Below are 17,844 nucleotides of genomic sequence, written 5' to 3' on the forward strand. Positions count from 1 at the left end.
ATGTAAACATGTTTGAATTAAGTTAAAAAGCACCTGACAGAAAAACTATAACAAGTGGACTCAGGAGATTACATTTGTTACATGCTTTACTGTTCATTAGCAAACAAGCAGCATTTAAATTCCATGCCTATAATCCTTCCTGTACAATATACGAACCTGAAAAGGGGACTATACAATATTGTCCATCTCTTCTAAAATTTCATTAGGGAGCTCACAAATAGCAAAGTACGAGCAATCAGGGTGTTTTGTCAACCAATGAACTACAGGAATAATAAGAAAAAAACACTATGGTGGTTCTTATCTCCTGCAGGTCATTACTCAGAAATTACCTTTTCAGTGAGGTTTTCTTTCAATCCCTACCCTCCAACCTCGTATCATATTCTCTCTTCCTGGATTCCTTCCCACTCATTAGAACATATCACTATCTAAGGGAGTCTGGGTGGTTCATTTGGTTAAGTGTCCCACTTTTGTTTATGGCTCATGTCATGATCTCACAGTTATGAGTTTGAGCCCCACACCAGGCTCTGTGCTGACAGCATGGAGACTGCTTGGAATTCTCTCTCTCTCTCTCTCTCTCTCTCTCTCTCTCTCTCTCTGTGCCCCTCCCCAGCTCACAAGCATATGCATTCTCTCTCTCTCAAAATAAACATCACACACACACAAAAAAGAACTTATCACTATCTAATATGTCCTACATTTGACTCATATTCATTTTGCTACATTCCTACATCAAACTCTATGTTCCTTGGGGGGGAGGAATTTTGATGTTTTGTTCACTGCTGTATGTAGAGCAGTTTAGGGAATATAAAATGTACTCAATAAATATTTTCTGAATGAATAATTAAATGAGCACAAAGCAAAATGTTCCTGGAGAAAACACTCTTTGTGAAGTAGTTTTTAACAAACAGTAAGTCAAAGTCCTCTAACACGATCTGTAACCATTCCTAAAGCCAAAAATTGCTCTTTATCTTTCTCACGCTAACACGAAGAGAAACTGCTATCAGATTTAGAAAAACACAGCCATACATTTAATGTAAATTCTTTATTTTATGATAAAATTGAGGTCAACAGTGACGATAATTCAATTCTATTTAATTAGTATAGGTTGAATGCGTAAGAAGTGCAAAAAATAGCTAATTGAAGGCAGAAACAGGATGTTTCCTGGTGGTTAAATTAATATTCTTTTCACAAAATTATGCTGCTTCTCCTTATTTAAGACAATGAACAGTCTTTGGCCAAGTGGGAGAAAGGAGAGGAGTAACCACATAAAGGGATTCTGAGGGGGAAAAAAAGGAAAGAACAATGAAATAGAAAAAGACACGCCGTCTGAATCATTAAAGATAGGCCCATCCAACATTAACAGTTCCTAGCTAAAAAGAAAGAAGTTCAACTAACAAAAGACAAGCATAAGGACAGGCTCAATCTGGTTTTTCTTTTTCTTAGGAAGAAATAAAATAAGTAAAATGTTTACCACTTTAAAGAAGCGAGAGGTTGACATTAGCTTTGTGATCATCCTTAGTGTCCAGGTCAGAGTTTTCATGGCATATAGCCAGCTGAGTTAGAAACCCAGAGTACAGACATAATGAGAGGAGTAGGAGTTAAAAGATGATACTGTAGAAATATCTGAGATACTGGGTTCATGGTCTAGGATCATAAATGTGTTTAAATCTGATTCTTTAAGCCACCTAAAGCTCTGTGAAGATGCAGGATGATCCACATTCAAAAATCACTTAGTTTTATTTTGCTGAATAGAGCCATATACCATGATAGACCATTTTCAATTATGAGATGGCTCAGAAAGTGTGTTTGAATTCAGAGAATGTTGAGACCCTATGCTTTTCAGTACTGAGAATTTAATCTTTCATTTGAAAGAATAAAATCTATCCAGTGAAGTTCCAATTATAGATTTCATAATGAATTCTACTTATTGCTTCCTGGACCTATCAATTCCATTAATGGATGAATATCTCTTCTGAATCATAACTCAAGAAGAAATGTCACTATTTTACCAATGATATTTATATCAGAAACAATAAGACAATGAGCCCATTCTGCTTGGATGCGTTGGTCATTTATGCATAGCAATTGGAATTCTGGGGAAAATGCCAAAGATAATCAAACTGCATACGGATATTAAGATAAAATTATATGCTTTTCATTTCAGACATTTCAATGGGGGAGGAGAGAGAATAGAGCTCTGATTTTTATAGTGCAATGGGCAGGGAATAGGGGGGCAGGAGTCAACAAATTATCAAATACAATTCCACAAATTATATGAAGCAAGATTATAAGGATTCCTAGTTACTTTAACAGAAATGTAAAGTGACTGACCTATGAAGCATTTATATTGACCAGAATCCAACATAAAAAGTAAAAGAATTCTACTGGCCTAATTAACAATATTAAAATATTATTTGGAATCATACATATATATAAATAATTATGTTGTACACCTAAAACAAATAGAATGCTATATGTCAATTATATCTCAATTAAAAATATTGTTTGTTTTACATAAAGTACAAACCCTTTACACTTAGGAACAGAATTTGTGTACAAAGACAAGATGCTTAAATAAACCAGTTAGTAGTTGTAACAATCATTCTCTTTAAATTTGTTTGGAAAGAATAAAAAAAAAAAAAACCCATTAATTAAATTAATGTGCAGTTTGCACACGTTCACAGTATACTTAGGGACAATTCAAGTTTAAAAAGAGTGAATCAATAGTATTTCAGAAATGCATGTTATTTCATCCAATAAGAAATTCTATGCCTTTTTCCCTCCATATTACTCTACCACAGTACAATCTTTGAAACTCAAAACAGTAACTTTAATTCTAATTTTTAAAATGTAGCTCTTTAATAAAAATGGTTATAAATATCAGGTGAGGTTCTTTTCAAGTCCAACATATCAGAACTTTCACATACAAAATAAATGTCATAATCTTGTTATAAATGCTGTCATCCTGTTAGAAGATCCTTATTTTCATGGATTCTGTTATCTTAAGATGTATTTGGAATGTTTCTTTTGGAAATACGCATGAACTATCATTAGGCTATATTAACAATTCATTTCAACCAAAGAATCTTATCCAATTTAAGCACTTATTACTCAGTCATATTTAAAGTATCAGCTAATTACAAAATATTTAGTCTGCAACAAAAGATAGGAATTTGCTGTATTCCATTATTTGAATGAATGTGAACCATAAGCCTTGGAAGGAATTCCAAAAGAGCTTCAAAAGTGCTTTCAACAGTGATAATAGCACTGAAACAATAACACTAATATGTAATCTCAAGACCTTAACATGGAAGAACATTTACCTATAAATTCTGTTAAAAAACAAAACAAAACAAAAACAACACACACACAAACCTTATTTATCTCTTACATTCATTCCCTTTATAACTGAAACCCTTAATTTTAGGTTTTACATGTAAAAAGCATCAAAAAAAATTTACTTTTTCTTTATTTCATATGAATTTATCATTCAAATTACCTGAATTTCATCCTATCAAATAAAATATTAACATTTCTAATTCTAAACACTATGAACTTAAAACAAATCCTACTTAACAATGTTTAAATGATTCCTGTAGATTTGGTTAGTGGGAAAGTTTCTGAGTTTTGAAAAGTGATAAAAAGATTTTTATTTGGGAGAAATCACCTAAGTACTTATATAATTTTAAGCAGTCTCACACATAGGCAACGCAAATAAATTGCTTAATCTGATGAACTTTCAAAATGTATTTTAATCTCATTCCAAAAAGAAAGAAAATTTCTAGATACAAAGACATCTCATTCAGTCACATTTAATATACATTCAGCAACTTAAAATATTTAAGGATTCAATATTTTCATCTTTTATAATTTCAATATATTATATATTTAATATATAATATATATACAATACATACAGGTAGTCAGCAGGATTAAAGTAATTTTTTAAAAGTCAGATCAATATTGATAAATATTTTTAGACTATTAAAAGGACTATATTTAGGATCAAAGAATAAAATAAAATATGGGAGTCCCAAGCCTAACAGCAAATGTTCATATAGCCAATCATTTTAAAAGATCCCTCAAGTTGGATAAAATACATTTTAAAACAATACTCTTGCTACTCTCAAGCAGCAATACTTGTAGATATTAACCATGTACATCTCCATTAAATTTAAAATTACTATGCAGCTTTCTTTACTGTAATATACAGTAGCTATTTCTTCCTTTCTGTTGGATTTTGCTATTGTTGTTATTTGAAGAGTGACTAATATATTACCAACAGAGGTGACTTTAGCTCCTTTCCCTCCTCCAAAGCATGGCTCAGTTTGAAGATTGTTCTATAGGCAGCCACTATGAATATTAACAGTACCGTTATACCATTAAGAGCAATCGATCAAGAACTAGAGTCATATGAGAAGTTTCAAAGACTGCTGGAGGTTTCTGTAAACCAAGGTAATCATAAGTATTACCTCTGTAGATAGCCCTCTCACCATCAGTTAATACAAGGAGTTAAAATTCCAATGCCACAGTATAGTAGTTAATAATCTACTCTGTAATTTTAAATATTATACCATTGATTCACCCTGAGAATACAGAGGAAGCATTTAAAACAAGATATGCTGATATGTCTTTTTCCTTTGTATTTGTTTTCTTCTAGTTTCCGACAGCCCTTCAAGGGCACAGATATTTCAATTCAAAGTGTGGCTGGGATATCCTTTTCTGTTAACGGAGATTCATGCCACAGTCAGATACTGGTGATAGAAAAGCCCAAAAAGGCTTGTAGAAAAGAGACAAGCAGCAATCCACCAGGTCAGAAAAGACAGAAGTCCCCGAAAAAGCAGAGGAGTGAAAATGTTTTTTAAGCTGCTCAGTGCCACTGTTATTTGTGTAACAGTTACCTTCATCTTCCCATCAGTAGATGGCAATTCAGAGTAAACAGAATTGGAGGGTAGACTATTATCCACCGGCAAGGTAGAGATAGATTCTGGATAAATCCCCCAGGAATGATTACCTAGAAAATTCAAGACACAAGTAAAACTTGAACAATGACTAATTTCAAAGCTTCTAATTAAAAAAATAAAATAATTTTTTCAACTTATACTTGAAATTGAGAACAAGTTTAGTGGTACAACAAATTATTTCACATTGAAAATAAAGTAAAATAACCTTTCTACATACCTGGTAAAAATTCATTTAACTTGACTAGACTACAGTCTGGCCTTATCAGTAAAAGTACACATAAAAAGTCTAATTTACTTTTAATTAACTGCAGTAAAATCTGGTAAAATAATAAAAACATTTTTTTCCTTGTATAATACATTAATCAACTACCTCTACTGCAGTGACAGGGACAGACTCAGTAACTTCTTAGAAATCTTTTCTACCTCTACAATATCAGAATAAATTTCTTTCTCAGAAACTATCTACGATTTCAATGTGAGACACTATTAATAGCTAGCTTCCAGAAACTTTTTCATCATATATTTTACTATGTTGGATAGGATATGAGTCACATAATTTATAATTGAGCTACTTCTTTAGGTTCCATAGATTCCTAAAGGCCATTTACATCTGTCATCAGCTCTATAGTATCTACTAAGCACACCCAACTAATACTGCTAGTTCCTTTGGGCTTCTTAAACCCCCACACTGGCTGATTGCCTGATCTAAGCAAAGGGAAATGGTCAATACAATAATGGATAGCTCTCAAATAACACCACACAGGAACTTGATAGTTTAGTGAACAGACTTATGGGAGAACTTTGTTCTTCCACTGAGAAATCTTTATCCTGTCAATATCTAAAGTAGACCTCACTACAGGATCTTGCAATTCATATAAATATACAAGGACCTTACAATAATTTAAACGTTAGGCACTAACAAAAATCTTATATCATCCTCTTACAACACAAAATAACTAAGACCAAGAGTGCTCATTCGAGTTTCTCAGTAAATTTTGGAATTAACCTTCAGCAAACAATTCTTACAAACAAATAGAGCATAATACTGTAAAACTATATGGACTTGAGTTTTCAAATCCAAGATGATGAATCAACTTCTACAGCTCAAAGTTTTCCATGTTTCTTCTTAAAACTTTTACAGAAAACAATTTTAAGAGGCCTATTTCTTTGTAGGTAACAAAAAGCAATATTAATTATACGCAGAAAGGAAACCGACATCCTTTCTCGTCACCAGGGCATGCCTACCTAGTGTTTTCAAAAGCAGAGTCGTGTGAAGCAGCATTACCAGAGGGGCCACGTACTGCAGTGCAATGACACAAAGGTAATAGAAGACTCGAGCCACCTGCAAACAACAACATCCTTAAGTGTCTAACACAGTGAATGTGTTATGGGTGAATTTAACTTTCATGTAATTATCAAAATGAATTGCTTAAGAGATAAGTAATTCCATCTTGGGAAGGAAGCTAAATGCTAATAAGTCTACACTTCATTATAAATGCCCCCAAATGGACTTCAGAAAGGCTTAGTTTGAAAATGAGTTTTTTAAAATGTGAAAATATTAAAATAAATTCCTTAAAAATAGTTCTTCTTAAGCGATTAATATAAATTGGAGAAAATAATCACTTAAATTCAAATGGCATATTCAGTTACATTTCAAATATAAAATAAAATGGTAAAATCTCTAGACAGACACCAAAAACATCAAATAAAAATAACATGCCGAGTCATTAACCCCTCATAAATAAAAACATTAAATCCCCATTCTATATGAACATATTCAACTAAAATTTGAGGTAAAACTATAGAGAGTGTGAAAATTTGTACAGTAAAACAAAAGAAAAGTGTTTGAATCTTGATAAATGTCCCTGACTATGAAAGAAGAGTGAAAAATAGGGGACCCAACATCAAAATTCTAAAAAAGACAAGATCAGGTTATATAGATCCAGTTAACTATAATGGTGCATGGATTCCTAGCACTTTCCTTCTCTGGAATTCACATTAAGTTAAATGTTTACATTTCATGTTCAAATACTTGGAAGAATGTTAAATGGAATTAATTTAGTCACTAAAACTAGTGTTTCCTACCTCGCAAGTCTTAAAGGCTAGACATAATATATTGTAATATTTTCCAAATCAATTGGGGTCCCATTTAGCAATAGTAGACATACTATAGCTTTGCAACCCAAACTGTATGATACTTAAAGTACTAAGGCAGGAAGAGGACTTGAGATTCTTTCTTCACTTCGCCCCACAATCAGATTGAGGTCTCTTAATATGTATCAATTTAGGATTATACCATTTATTTTCGTTAAGAGTATGATGGGATGAAATTACTATTAAAGGAAATCAAAGGCTTTGTTTTCTTACAGTGTTTGTTATTTTTCATTGTGACTAGAGTATGAAACTTACCATTTTCTGTAGCTCGACTGTACTTATTCGCCCTGCTTCTTTCTTCATCTGATCCACACATTTCTGGGCTAAGTTTAAGTAAGCTTGCAGGTGACTGCGCATCATGGCCAACCGCAAAGCACACAGCAGGATTATTAGCCAGAGTCGCAAAGTATCAAATGTAGCTTCTGTCATTCTACAGGTCAAAAAGTTGATATGGTGCTCTCAAAAACCAAAATATGTTAGCATCTAGTTAAATATGTCAATTTTCACCATATAAAACACAGGATATCTATACGTAGCTACACTTGGAGATATAAAACAAAAGTATCCCACTATACTACAGCCTTACTATAGAATACTTTGACTTGCACAATAGAACTAGACAGATAAACAGATCATGAAAGTAAAGTAGTAACATATATCTACAAGAAAAAAGCAGAAAGTACATGGGATCCTCTTCTCTATCTACCCTTGTCTGTGAAAAAAAAATTGGTTGTGAAATGAAGAGAAGTGGAGTGCTCTTAAACTGGAGAGTTTAAGAAAAAAGGAAACTATAGGGGACTACATGTGGAACTACCAAGAACCCATGCCTAGAGTTTTGTCTGATTATACAGATATTTCAATATGACCTCTCTGCTGAGCTCCTGACTGGGATCATTGGAAAACCAGTAATTCTGATATATTATGAAGAATTCAGATGGCTCAGAATCCTCTCTATCAAGTCATTTAACCTATGTGCTCAAGCTGGCTCGGCTGTGAGCAATTCCTCAAGACTAAGATGAGGGTTCCAGGTGAGAAGATGTACCCTTATGATGCTTTTTCAGAGGATTTTAGAAAGAAGAGGTAACTTCTGATGTCCTTTTGTGGTTTAATGTTTTTAAAAGACCATGGTTTCTGCTTTGATAAAAGGTAACACTGTGAGTAATTGGAAAGTAACACCTAGACCATGCTCAGCATCTCTTTTAATCTCTAGCACATATCAGGTGCTTAATATAGGACAGTGAACTATGTGAAATTACTTTTTAAAAACTTTGTGAATCTTTCAAGTTAAAACTGCCATTAAGACTTACTTGTATGGGGGAAAAACATTACAACTTCAAAAGATACTTCCCTAGTTCATTAAGATTAACTCTTAAAAAAAAAAAAAAAAAACCATCATGGTCATCACTGATTGAGTACTCCAAGACAAATATGTACCAGGATCTAAAAGAAATACATTAATATAAAATGTATACTGTGTAGTCAATGACTAGTCAAGGTTTTCCACTTTAATTCTGGTGAGGCAGAGCAGTAAATGAAACATTTATTAAGCACTTACTTCCAGCTGGTTGCATTACATGTATTCTTTCATTTAATTCCAATGACAACTTTGTGAGGTAGATACTATTATCTTCATTTTCCAGATGGGGAAACAGAGGCTCAGTGAAGTTAAATAATCTCCCTCAAGTGACAGTTTCAGTGAAGATCACAACTGGGGTTTGAACCAGCTTTGTCTGATTCTTTCTATTACTCTAACATGGTTCCACAAGGTTAATGAGTTAATATATCAAATGCAGTTATTAGCACCTTTTAATAAATTGTTTCTATGTTTCCTTACTGTCTAGTTCTGTTAAAAGGGAAAATATAACCTAATATTAGTTAATAATGTTAAGGCATTATTATTTTTTTTTTAATTTTTTTTTTCAACGTTTATTTATTTTTGGGACAGAGAGAGACAGAGCATGAACGGGGGAGGGGCAGAGAGAGAGGGAGACACAGAATCGGAAACAGGCTCCAGGCTCTGAGCCATCAGCCCAGAGCCCGACGCGGGGCTCGAACTCACGGACCGCGAGATCGTGACCTGGCTGAAGTCGGACGCTTAACCGACTGCGCCACCCAGGCGCCCCAAGGCATTATTTTTAAAATTTGATAGGTATAATGATAATATTATGTTGGAAAATGCCCTTATTTCTTAGAGGTGCATACTAAAGCTCTTAGGGATAAAAATATTAGACTTCTAATTCACTTGAAAAACTACTGCATCAAAAAACAAACCAAAAAAAGGGGAAGCAAATATGGAAAATATCAACAACTCTTATAATGGCTGAACATGAGTTTCCATTTGTACTACTCATTATTTCCTCCATAATTTTCACAATTAAGGGGGAAAAAAAAAGAACTGCAGAAAGTATCTTAAAAACAGGCCCCAAACCAGAAAAATGTCAGGTAACAACTAGACATGATGTGAGGAAGCAGAAAAACTTACAAGTGTGCAAGACAATATTGGTGTGGATTAATAATTGTTCACATTCATAAAAAGGTTAAATGATTTGCCAGTAGCTTCAGTTTTAGAACACATCTTTTAGCATTTCTATTTATGTTTTAAAAGTACAGTGTCCTAATATTATCATTAAAAATCTTAAATACAGGAAATACCATTTTGAAAAAGTTATGATTCAATAAGGAAACAAAAAATAGCCACCAAATACCCATACTTACAAAGGGACACTTTCTTTACCCAGTGGTGGGTTCATAATGTAGTCTTTGGTGATTGGTTTAACCCAGAGTAGAACCATAAATAAAGGAGCCAAGAAGTTGATATGAAGTAATGTTCTGAAAGTATTTAAGAAAAAAACATAAAAATCCAGGAATAAAATACACTAATAAACTACAGGAACTTGGAACTTAAAAAATGAGGTAGAAACTTATTTTCAGTATTCTGTAATAAGGTATTACTGACATCATTATTTTTTTTTATCCTTATTACAGGACACTGATCTGAGCCCCTGCAAAACTACCTCATTATCTGAATTTTTCAGATGAGAACATTTAGATTCAGGAAAGCTAAGTGACTTGCTCATGGGAGTATCACAGGTTAAAGGCAGACCTAGCACTAAAATAAAAATCTGTTCAGTTCTGTTCTAGTGTTCTTTAACAATCTCCCACGATGTCCCTGATTTAATACACAGGTACTTAAATGATTCCCTAACTTTCCACAGTCAACGAATCCAATGGATTTTCAGTATACAGGCATCATCTTTTGATACTTTTTCAGTGCAGCTAAAACAAAGTGCCTCCTTACTATGTATAAGAAAGAAACAGTGTTAGCAAGGTCCAAATACTAGCAGGCATAGGGCACATGGAACCTACTGCAACAACTTACACATAAGGAAACTTTCAAAATGCAATGATCATGCATAATGTTTGAATAAGACTATTAAAATCATGATTCAAATATTTTTATTTCCTCATGACATATGATGAACATGCCTGAAATTAATTTCCCTATCCTGTATGTACCAAGGAAATTTACATTACTCCAGAAAACCAAAATACCTGATACACTAAAAGGTTTTAAGTCTGAATTATAATTCATTGTTAATTAATGTTCTAAGTTTGTATCCCACAAAGGCAGATGACTACTAAAGACAGTTCTTATTTTAGAAAAAGACAAATTCTTGCTTTATTACCATACATTGCTTCATGATTAACCACAGTGAAGGCCTTAACTGGACAGTTTTAAATACATACATGCAACATTTTAAAATCATCACTACAATGCAAATGACAGTGACCTGTGTGAGGAAACAGGCCTGGGTCAGAAACCCATGAAAACCTGACCGAAAAAGGTGGAACTCTGGTTCTAAGCTCTGGCATGAAAACACATACTAGTGCCTGGTGGTGGGGGTGAGGAGAATGCCGCGCTTTGTGCCAGTCCTGCTATTCTCACAACAGAACAAGCTTGCCCACACTCCTGTATCATGGCAGAGTGCTAAAACACGATTGGGGGCTGCAATGAACTGAAAATAAAGCTCCCAACCCCAAAGGGAAAATTTTTTTAAAAAGAAGCTACATTTTACTGAAAAGGAAACGAAGATAGGCTCCCTCCCAACCCTAAACTACCACCAAATGCTTTAAATGTTTTTATAAAGTGATTCTTTCATCCCCCAGCCTGGGTAAACCACCGGGTGCAGGGGAAGAAAGCAGCAGTATTAGGTATGCAGTGTTGCTAGGGAACACTCTAGTATCAAGGAGCAGCCCACAGCGGTTTCAGTAGCTGGTGAAGGGCTCCCCTCCACCCACCCTTTCAGCTTATTTAAATCCTAACACTGGGGTTAGTGGACTGAAGTGTGTGTGTAGAGAGGAGGGGGAGAACCAGGTTTTGTTTTAAAAGAAGCCATTAGAGAGATGGATGGATGTTGGGAGAAAAGCAGGATGTAGCCAAGAGCATGCTGAGTAAAAAGGAAGGGAAAAAAGAGGGAGGAAGAAGTGGTTACTGGGAAGTGAGAATAAGTAAACACACACATAGAGCATATGCCGAAAAACAGAGGTAAGGAGAAAACCAAAAAGACTGCAAAATTAAAATAAAGAAAAATGACATAGGTAAGAGAGATAATGTGAAAAGACTAGAGAAACAATTTCATTAAATACAGGGTTTTAAAGAACAGAAATGTTGGGAAAAATGATCACTCAGAGAAACTCAAAGATTATATACACAAATATCAAAATGGAATATTCTCAACTTGGGGTTCTACTGCAAAACATGAAGACAAGACGGAAATTTGGTCTGGATATGAATTCAGAGAGATATAAACCTGTCGTGTTCTGCCAAGGTGTCTAACAGTCAACAAAAAACATCTGTAACAACCACAAAGAATATGGTAAATGGGTTTTGAACTATATGTGGAGATTCAAATATTATTTCTCCATTTGAGAACTAAAATAGGATTTGGCAGTTAAAAGCAACCTATGATATTTAACACTGTACAGTATCAGCAATCTCCAAATAAAATAATGTATTATTTTAACAAGGGTCTCATAAACAGATCAATAATTAAAAAAGAAAAAACAAAACTTATTTCTTATGTACAAAGTTTTAACTTTCAAAATAAAAACATTTTAAGTAAAAAATTATTTGCATAAAATTATTTACATAAAATTTAAATAAAACATTTTAATTAAAATGTTCTGATTAAAGAAAATTTCCACAGATCTTTAGTTCAATTATAGGGAGTATTTCATAAACAATGACTTCTGACTTAAAAAGAACTAACAGAAGTACTGACATTTCCATTTTAACAAGTGAAAAGGAAATTGAGTAAATGATATATGTTTTTAAACATAGGACTTAAAATTTAGAAGTGAATAAAAGAAACCTGCTTCTAGAAGAGGAAGTAGTATGACATCAAACGGTTATTTATTAATTTTTAATACAATAATTTATTATTTCATTACAATAATATACCTTCATTAAGATGGAAAACATATATTTATCTGCATGTGCTTATGTACATTTTCCGCTTACTGTGTAATTTTTTCTGTTGCCAAATTCAGGGCATCCAGATGCATTTGAGCCAGTCGTAATCCAGGAAATGTCAAAAAAGCCCCAATGAGTGAACAGAAAATAGCCAGGAAAAATTTGAAGGTAAGTTTTGAAACAGGACCCCTATAAATAAAAAAATAAAAATAAATAAAAAAAGTAAGAAGTTCTCTAAGTTAACTTTCTAGGAATTGCCTTTCTTCTAATCCATTACTTTACAAACCACAATAACTAATAGAAACTAAGTAAACTTTTACAAAAAGAGTTCTCTTACTCAATTATAATGAGCCATATTTGGGTGAACTATAAACTAAATCAGGCCTCTCTAGCCACATTGGTAACAACCCAACCAATAAATTCAACATAGAATTTGATATACAACTCAGTATAAAGTTATTTAAGGAATTAAACCAAATAAGAATACAAATAAGAATTCTATGAAACATACTAACTTTATACACATGTAAAAATTACGAGCAAGGATATTTCTAAAAGGGACAATCTACTTAAAAAGAAATCCTCACAGATTAAAAACAAAAAGCCACAAAATGCTGTTTGTACAAAAAAATGGAAAAATTAAAATTTAAGTGATACTTAGTATTTTTAAAAACTTACTGAGATTCTAAACCTTGCTTTTCAAGAAACTGCATCGCACTATCTGAAAAATTTGTAAACCCTGCAGGGAGAGAAAAAAAAATATTCTTAATACAGAATCTTTCTTTGGAAATAAAATGTTAGAAAACAGAACATCTTAAATGTTGAAGTGACTAGCTTAGCTCTTTCATGTGCTAATTAGTATGCCATAATGCAATAAAATTTGGTTATTAGCAGGAACAGTCTTTGAAAACATCCCTTTGATATTTGTACATTCCATAAGTGTGCATAAAATTTGCATTAAAATTTGCATCTTTATCTATGTGAGTAAACTTTAGCACTGTAGAAACTTACTTAACTGTAAGGAAAAAAGGGGGAAGGGGTGCATTTTTGCAAAAAGGTAACAAAAAATTCAGCTAAAACAACTACAAAAAAGGAAGATCTTATTTAAGAATAATAAAAGTTAATTATTTAGGACATTACAGAATAAACACCTCAACCCTAATTTTAAAAATGTATCAGATATAAAAATTAAATAATGAAGTAAAAAATATTAACATTTGATAAGCAAAATTGATTTTTAAAGTAATTTGAAATGATTACCTGTTTCGAGTCCAAATTCCAGATAGTTTTCTGTTACAATCAAGACTGCCATTGCTTTCACAAAGAAAAAAAATCCAAAAGTAACACAGACTGATCTTTCACCACCATCTTCGACTTTAAAATAGTGTGTAGTTAATGAAAATAGAACTTTGCTGCAAAAGGAAAAGTTCAGGAAAAACCACAAGTAACTTTGTGGGGAGTTAAATACAACCATCTTTACAGGATTTGAACTCCAGTAAAATCTGACTACAACATTTATTTTAATTCCACAACATCATTATCTACAAGGTACCCTTTGGAAGGAAGTGACAAAGTAATGAAAATCTGATTAGTCTTCCAGGAAATAGGACATAAAAACAAGCAAATTTTAGCAAAGCTTATAACATTTTTAAATTAATGAAAAGTGCATACACACATTAAACTGTGTAACTAGGGAAAAAATCTATTTCTATTTTATCTGACTCAAATTTTACTGGGAGAGTATTACAACAGTTTTATGAAATAGGTTCCCAGTGACATGAAACACCAAGGTAGAGGTTATTTTAGGGAGCTATCTTTTATTGGGCATGTTTTTCAAGTAATTTAGAATTAAACACACAAACACACATCACAGAAATCTGCAAACCATCCAATAATTCAAAATTTGAGAATTACTAATAGCCACTGGTAAACTGTGTTATCTGGGATCATCATTTCACAGTACCATTAAACAAAAAACTCCAGAGAAAATAAATTCTAGTTGAGCATTCAAAAACAGCCAAAGGTTCAACATGCTCACCTATCAAAAAAAAAATTAAAATGGTTTAATCTTCTACAAAAATATTAAAGAGATTATTTTATCTGAGCCCTTCCCACAACTAACTGACCAAACCAGTGGATGATCCAAAGCTAGAACCCAGGTTTCCATTATATCAAATTGTTCTCCTTGAAAGCATAAACCTGCCAAACAAAATAATAAAGTGCTTGGCAAAAAAAAAAAAAAAAAAAATCTAGAAAAGCAACTTTTACATCAACTATGTGTCAAGCATGACAAATAGTAACAGCTGTAACCTAGTATTTATAAGTGCTAGGCCTTACCAATTAACTCATTTCACTCTCACCTTAACCAACTATTACCATTACTTTATATATTTAAAATTTTACTGGCACAAAAGGGTTAAGTAACTTGCCCAAGATCACACAGCTAAATTAGAGGAAGCAGGGATTTAAACCTAGGTGATCTGAATCCAGGGAGTATTCACTTAACTTATTATACTGCCTCTTCTAAACTGTAAACAGCACCTAAGTTATATGGTAGTTGAGTAGTACCACTTGAAACCTTCTAAAAATAGAGATGCCATGCATGATAGATGTGAATAGTTGAAAACATTCTCATAATCAGAAGAATCCTTCTTCATGAATACCTTCATGAATACCTTTCTTAAAAAGGTATTCCTTTCTGCCCTATTTAAAAATGGTTAATATACTTATTACCCATTCTCTATTTCTTTTGGATATTCCCTAGGATACTGGGTATAAATGGAGCATCACAGCTACACTAGTTAAGGTCACTTATCATAAAGTAAGACAATTTAAAGTAATAAAGATAGATGACTCTTTGGCATTTTTCAAAAGGAACTTGAAATAAACCTCCACTAGAATGCAAAGTTAATTATATCAAAGATTCTTATCCCTTGTTCATTTCTGTAGTTAGAATGCCAAGAAAAATGTCTGGCATATAATAGGTACTCAAACAATTAGTGAATGTATTTTGCCATAGAAATAATGTTTTTACAAGGTAGTTTAGGTAAGCTGAAATAGTAATGAGTCTATGCTTTCAGGGTAAAATAGATTTTTTGAAGAATGATATCAAAAACAACACTGTTTCCCCGGAATAATATACTCAAAGTAAAAAACAACGCAGAAAAAGTTTTAGTCTGGGGCACTTGGGTGACTCAGTCAGTTCAGCATCCGACTTCAACTCAGGTCAAGATCTTGCAGTTCATGAATTCGAGCCCCATGTTGGGTTCTGTGCTGATAGCTCATAGCCTGGAGCCTGCTTCTCCCTCTGCCCCTCCCCCGCTCTCTCTTCCTCTCTCTAAAATAAACATTAACAAATTAAATTGAAGTTTTAATCTAACGATCTGTTTTTTTCATTGGTAATAACAACAATATAAATTATTTACCACCCATGGTTACGAATTTAAAGGATTGCCTGGGTTTTATAAAGGCTATGACTTTGTTTTCCTAAGGCTTATTTAGCTTATAGTTCCCCCTTTAAAATGTCAAAAAAAAAAAAAAAAAAAAATACAGGGGCTCAGCCAGTACCCCAGAACAGTGTGTGGGTATTTTGTTAACACCCTTTACTAACCTCATTTTTTCAAACCATCCCCTTCCTGCCTTTCACTGCTCTCATCTTGGTTATTTGCACCATAGCTCATCTCTCTTTCACACAAATCTGTCTTTTTCTTAAATGCCATGATGCCAGATAAATACTTCTGTGATCTATTTTCCTAATCACGTATTAGTATTAGTGTTATTTTCTTTGAAAAAAATATAGTTTTATATGCTACTTTATAGATCAAATGAATGTTCATGGGCTAATATTACAGGTGGAGATGCCACTTATAGCATTATTTCTCTAGAAAAATATTTTATTTCTAAGCATTTTTTAATAAATTTTTAAAAATGCTTATTTTGAAAGAGAGAGAGAGGGAGGGGGTGGGGAGGACAGAGAATTCAAAGTGGGCTCTGCACTGACAGCAGAGAGCCAGATGCGGGGCTCAAACCCAAGAACCGTGAGATCATGATCTCAGCTGAAGTCAGATGGTCAACAGACTGAGCCACCCAGGCACCTAAACATTTAAGAATACAATCTACATGTTAAGTTGGGTACTGACTACCTACAAAGTGCTGTACTAGAAATTAATTTCAATTTTTTAACCTATTTCTTCATAGACTATATTATTTACAATGCTACATTCTATAAATAAAGCACCTGATTTGCTTCTAAAGACCAGACAAAACCAGGTAATGGAAAGCTCGATGATAATCTCTAAACTTTTTTATTAAAAACACCTCTGCATGTTTTCATGTTTGCTATAATGAATACTTGCTTTAAGATACATATAACCAGAATACAATTATAGAACTTTAGCATACACCTTCTGAAGACATTTATCAGGCATTCTAAATGTCTTCTGATATCCACTATAACTCAGGTTAAACATACACTTGGTTAGGTATGTGAACAAATTACTTCTTTAGTGTAAAAAAATAAGACTAATAAACAAGCAAATGCCATTAGTTTATAATTATTACCCACAGCAAATATTCAGCACCCTAACGGAAAATTATCTTGCTCAATTTAACTTTGTAGAACTCTGGTTATAGAAATATAGAGAAATCTGAAACTCTACTGAAGAAAAAAGCTAACCCATGCAAGAATAGGTATCAGTTTTCTATGATATTGAGCATAAGGGAGAAAGGGGAAGCTAAATTATTTTTATAAACCTTCAAGTCTTATAAATCTGCAAAACCAATAATCTCTGAAAATTAGAGTAAGAATTTCAAAAGTGATATTTACTTTGCACTTGTTATTCTGCAATGCAGTATTTTGTGATATTCCATGTGCTATTCCTTCGTAATTCTTTCTAAAATCAGCTAACATTACTGTACAAATATTCCCTAAACATATTTGTCAATCCTCTTTCTATATTGGCTACTAAAAGCTACTAAATCATTTATAAACAATAAGAGTATACTGCATCCTTGCAGAAGTTGGCACGACTTTGTAATAATAGTCAGCTTAAGTAGAGCTGTCAAATTGATAGGATGTCAATTTCAATTAAAATGACTAACGAGGGTTTAACAAAGCACATTTAGGTTCTGCATCATTTTAAGATGTAATGTGAATTATTTTTAACTTTTCTACAACTTAATCACTACATATATCTTACCACTATTTTTTTCTCCATTTCTATAATGCTCTCACATCAAAGACAAACACTGGTA

At 33.0% G+C, this 17,844-nt stretch overlaps 1 protein-coding gene across 8 annotated transcripts in view; it reads right to left on the minus strand.

Moving 5' to 3' along the window:
• Positions 1 to 1,023: 1,023 nt before the first annotated feature.
• Positions 1,024 to 17,844, minus strand: part of TMEM161B (transmembrane protein 161B) — a 72,761-nt gene continuing 55,940 nt past the window's right edge. For 6 of the 8 annotated variants that reach the window (XM_003981137.6, XM_045033415.1, XM_045033424.1 and 3 more), the window contains 7 exons: positions 13,852 to 14,003; positions 13,270 to 13,330; positions 12,640 to 12,780; positions 9,834 to 9,947; positions 7,374 to 7,548; positions 6,210 to 6,306; positions 1,024 to 5,014 (listed from right to left, as the gene is read on the minus strand). In XM_003981137.6, the coding sequence (XP_003981186.1) occupies positions 4,737 to 5,014; positions 6,210 to 6,306; positions 7,374 to 7,548; positions 9,834 to 9,947; positions 12,640 to 12,780; positions 13,270 to 13,330; positions 13,852 to 14,003 (1,018 nt within the window). In that variant the 3' untranslated portion in view covers positions 1,024 to 4,736. The remainder of the gene's footprint in view (positions 5,015 to 6,209; positions 6,307 to 7,373; positions 7,549 to 9,833; positions 9,948 to 12,639; positions 12,781 to 13,269; positions 13,331 to 13,851; positions 14,004 to 17,844) is intronic. The other 2 variants (XM_045033414.1, XM_023258178.2) reach the window with 2 other exon arrangements.

Source organism: Felis catus, chromosome A1 (assembly GCF_018350175.1).
Source record: "Felis catus isolate Fca126 chromosome A1, F.catus_Fca126_mat1.0, whole genome shotgun sequence".
Lineage (NCBI taxonomy): Eukaryota > Metazoa > Chordata > Mammalia > Carnivora > Felidae > Felis > Felis catus.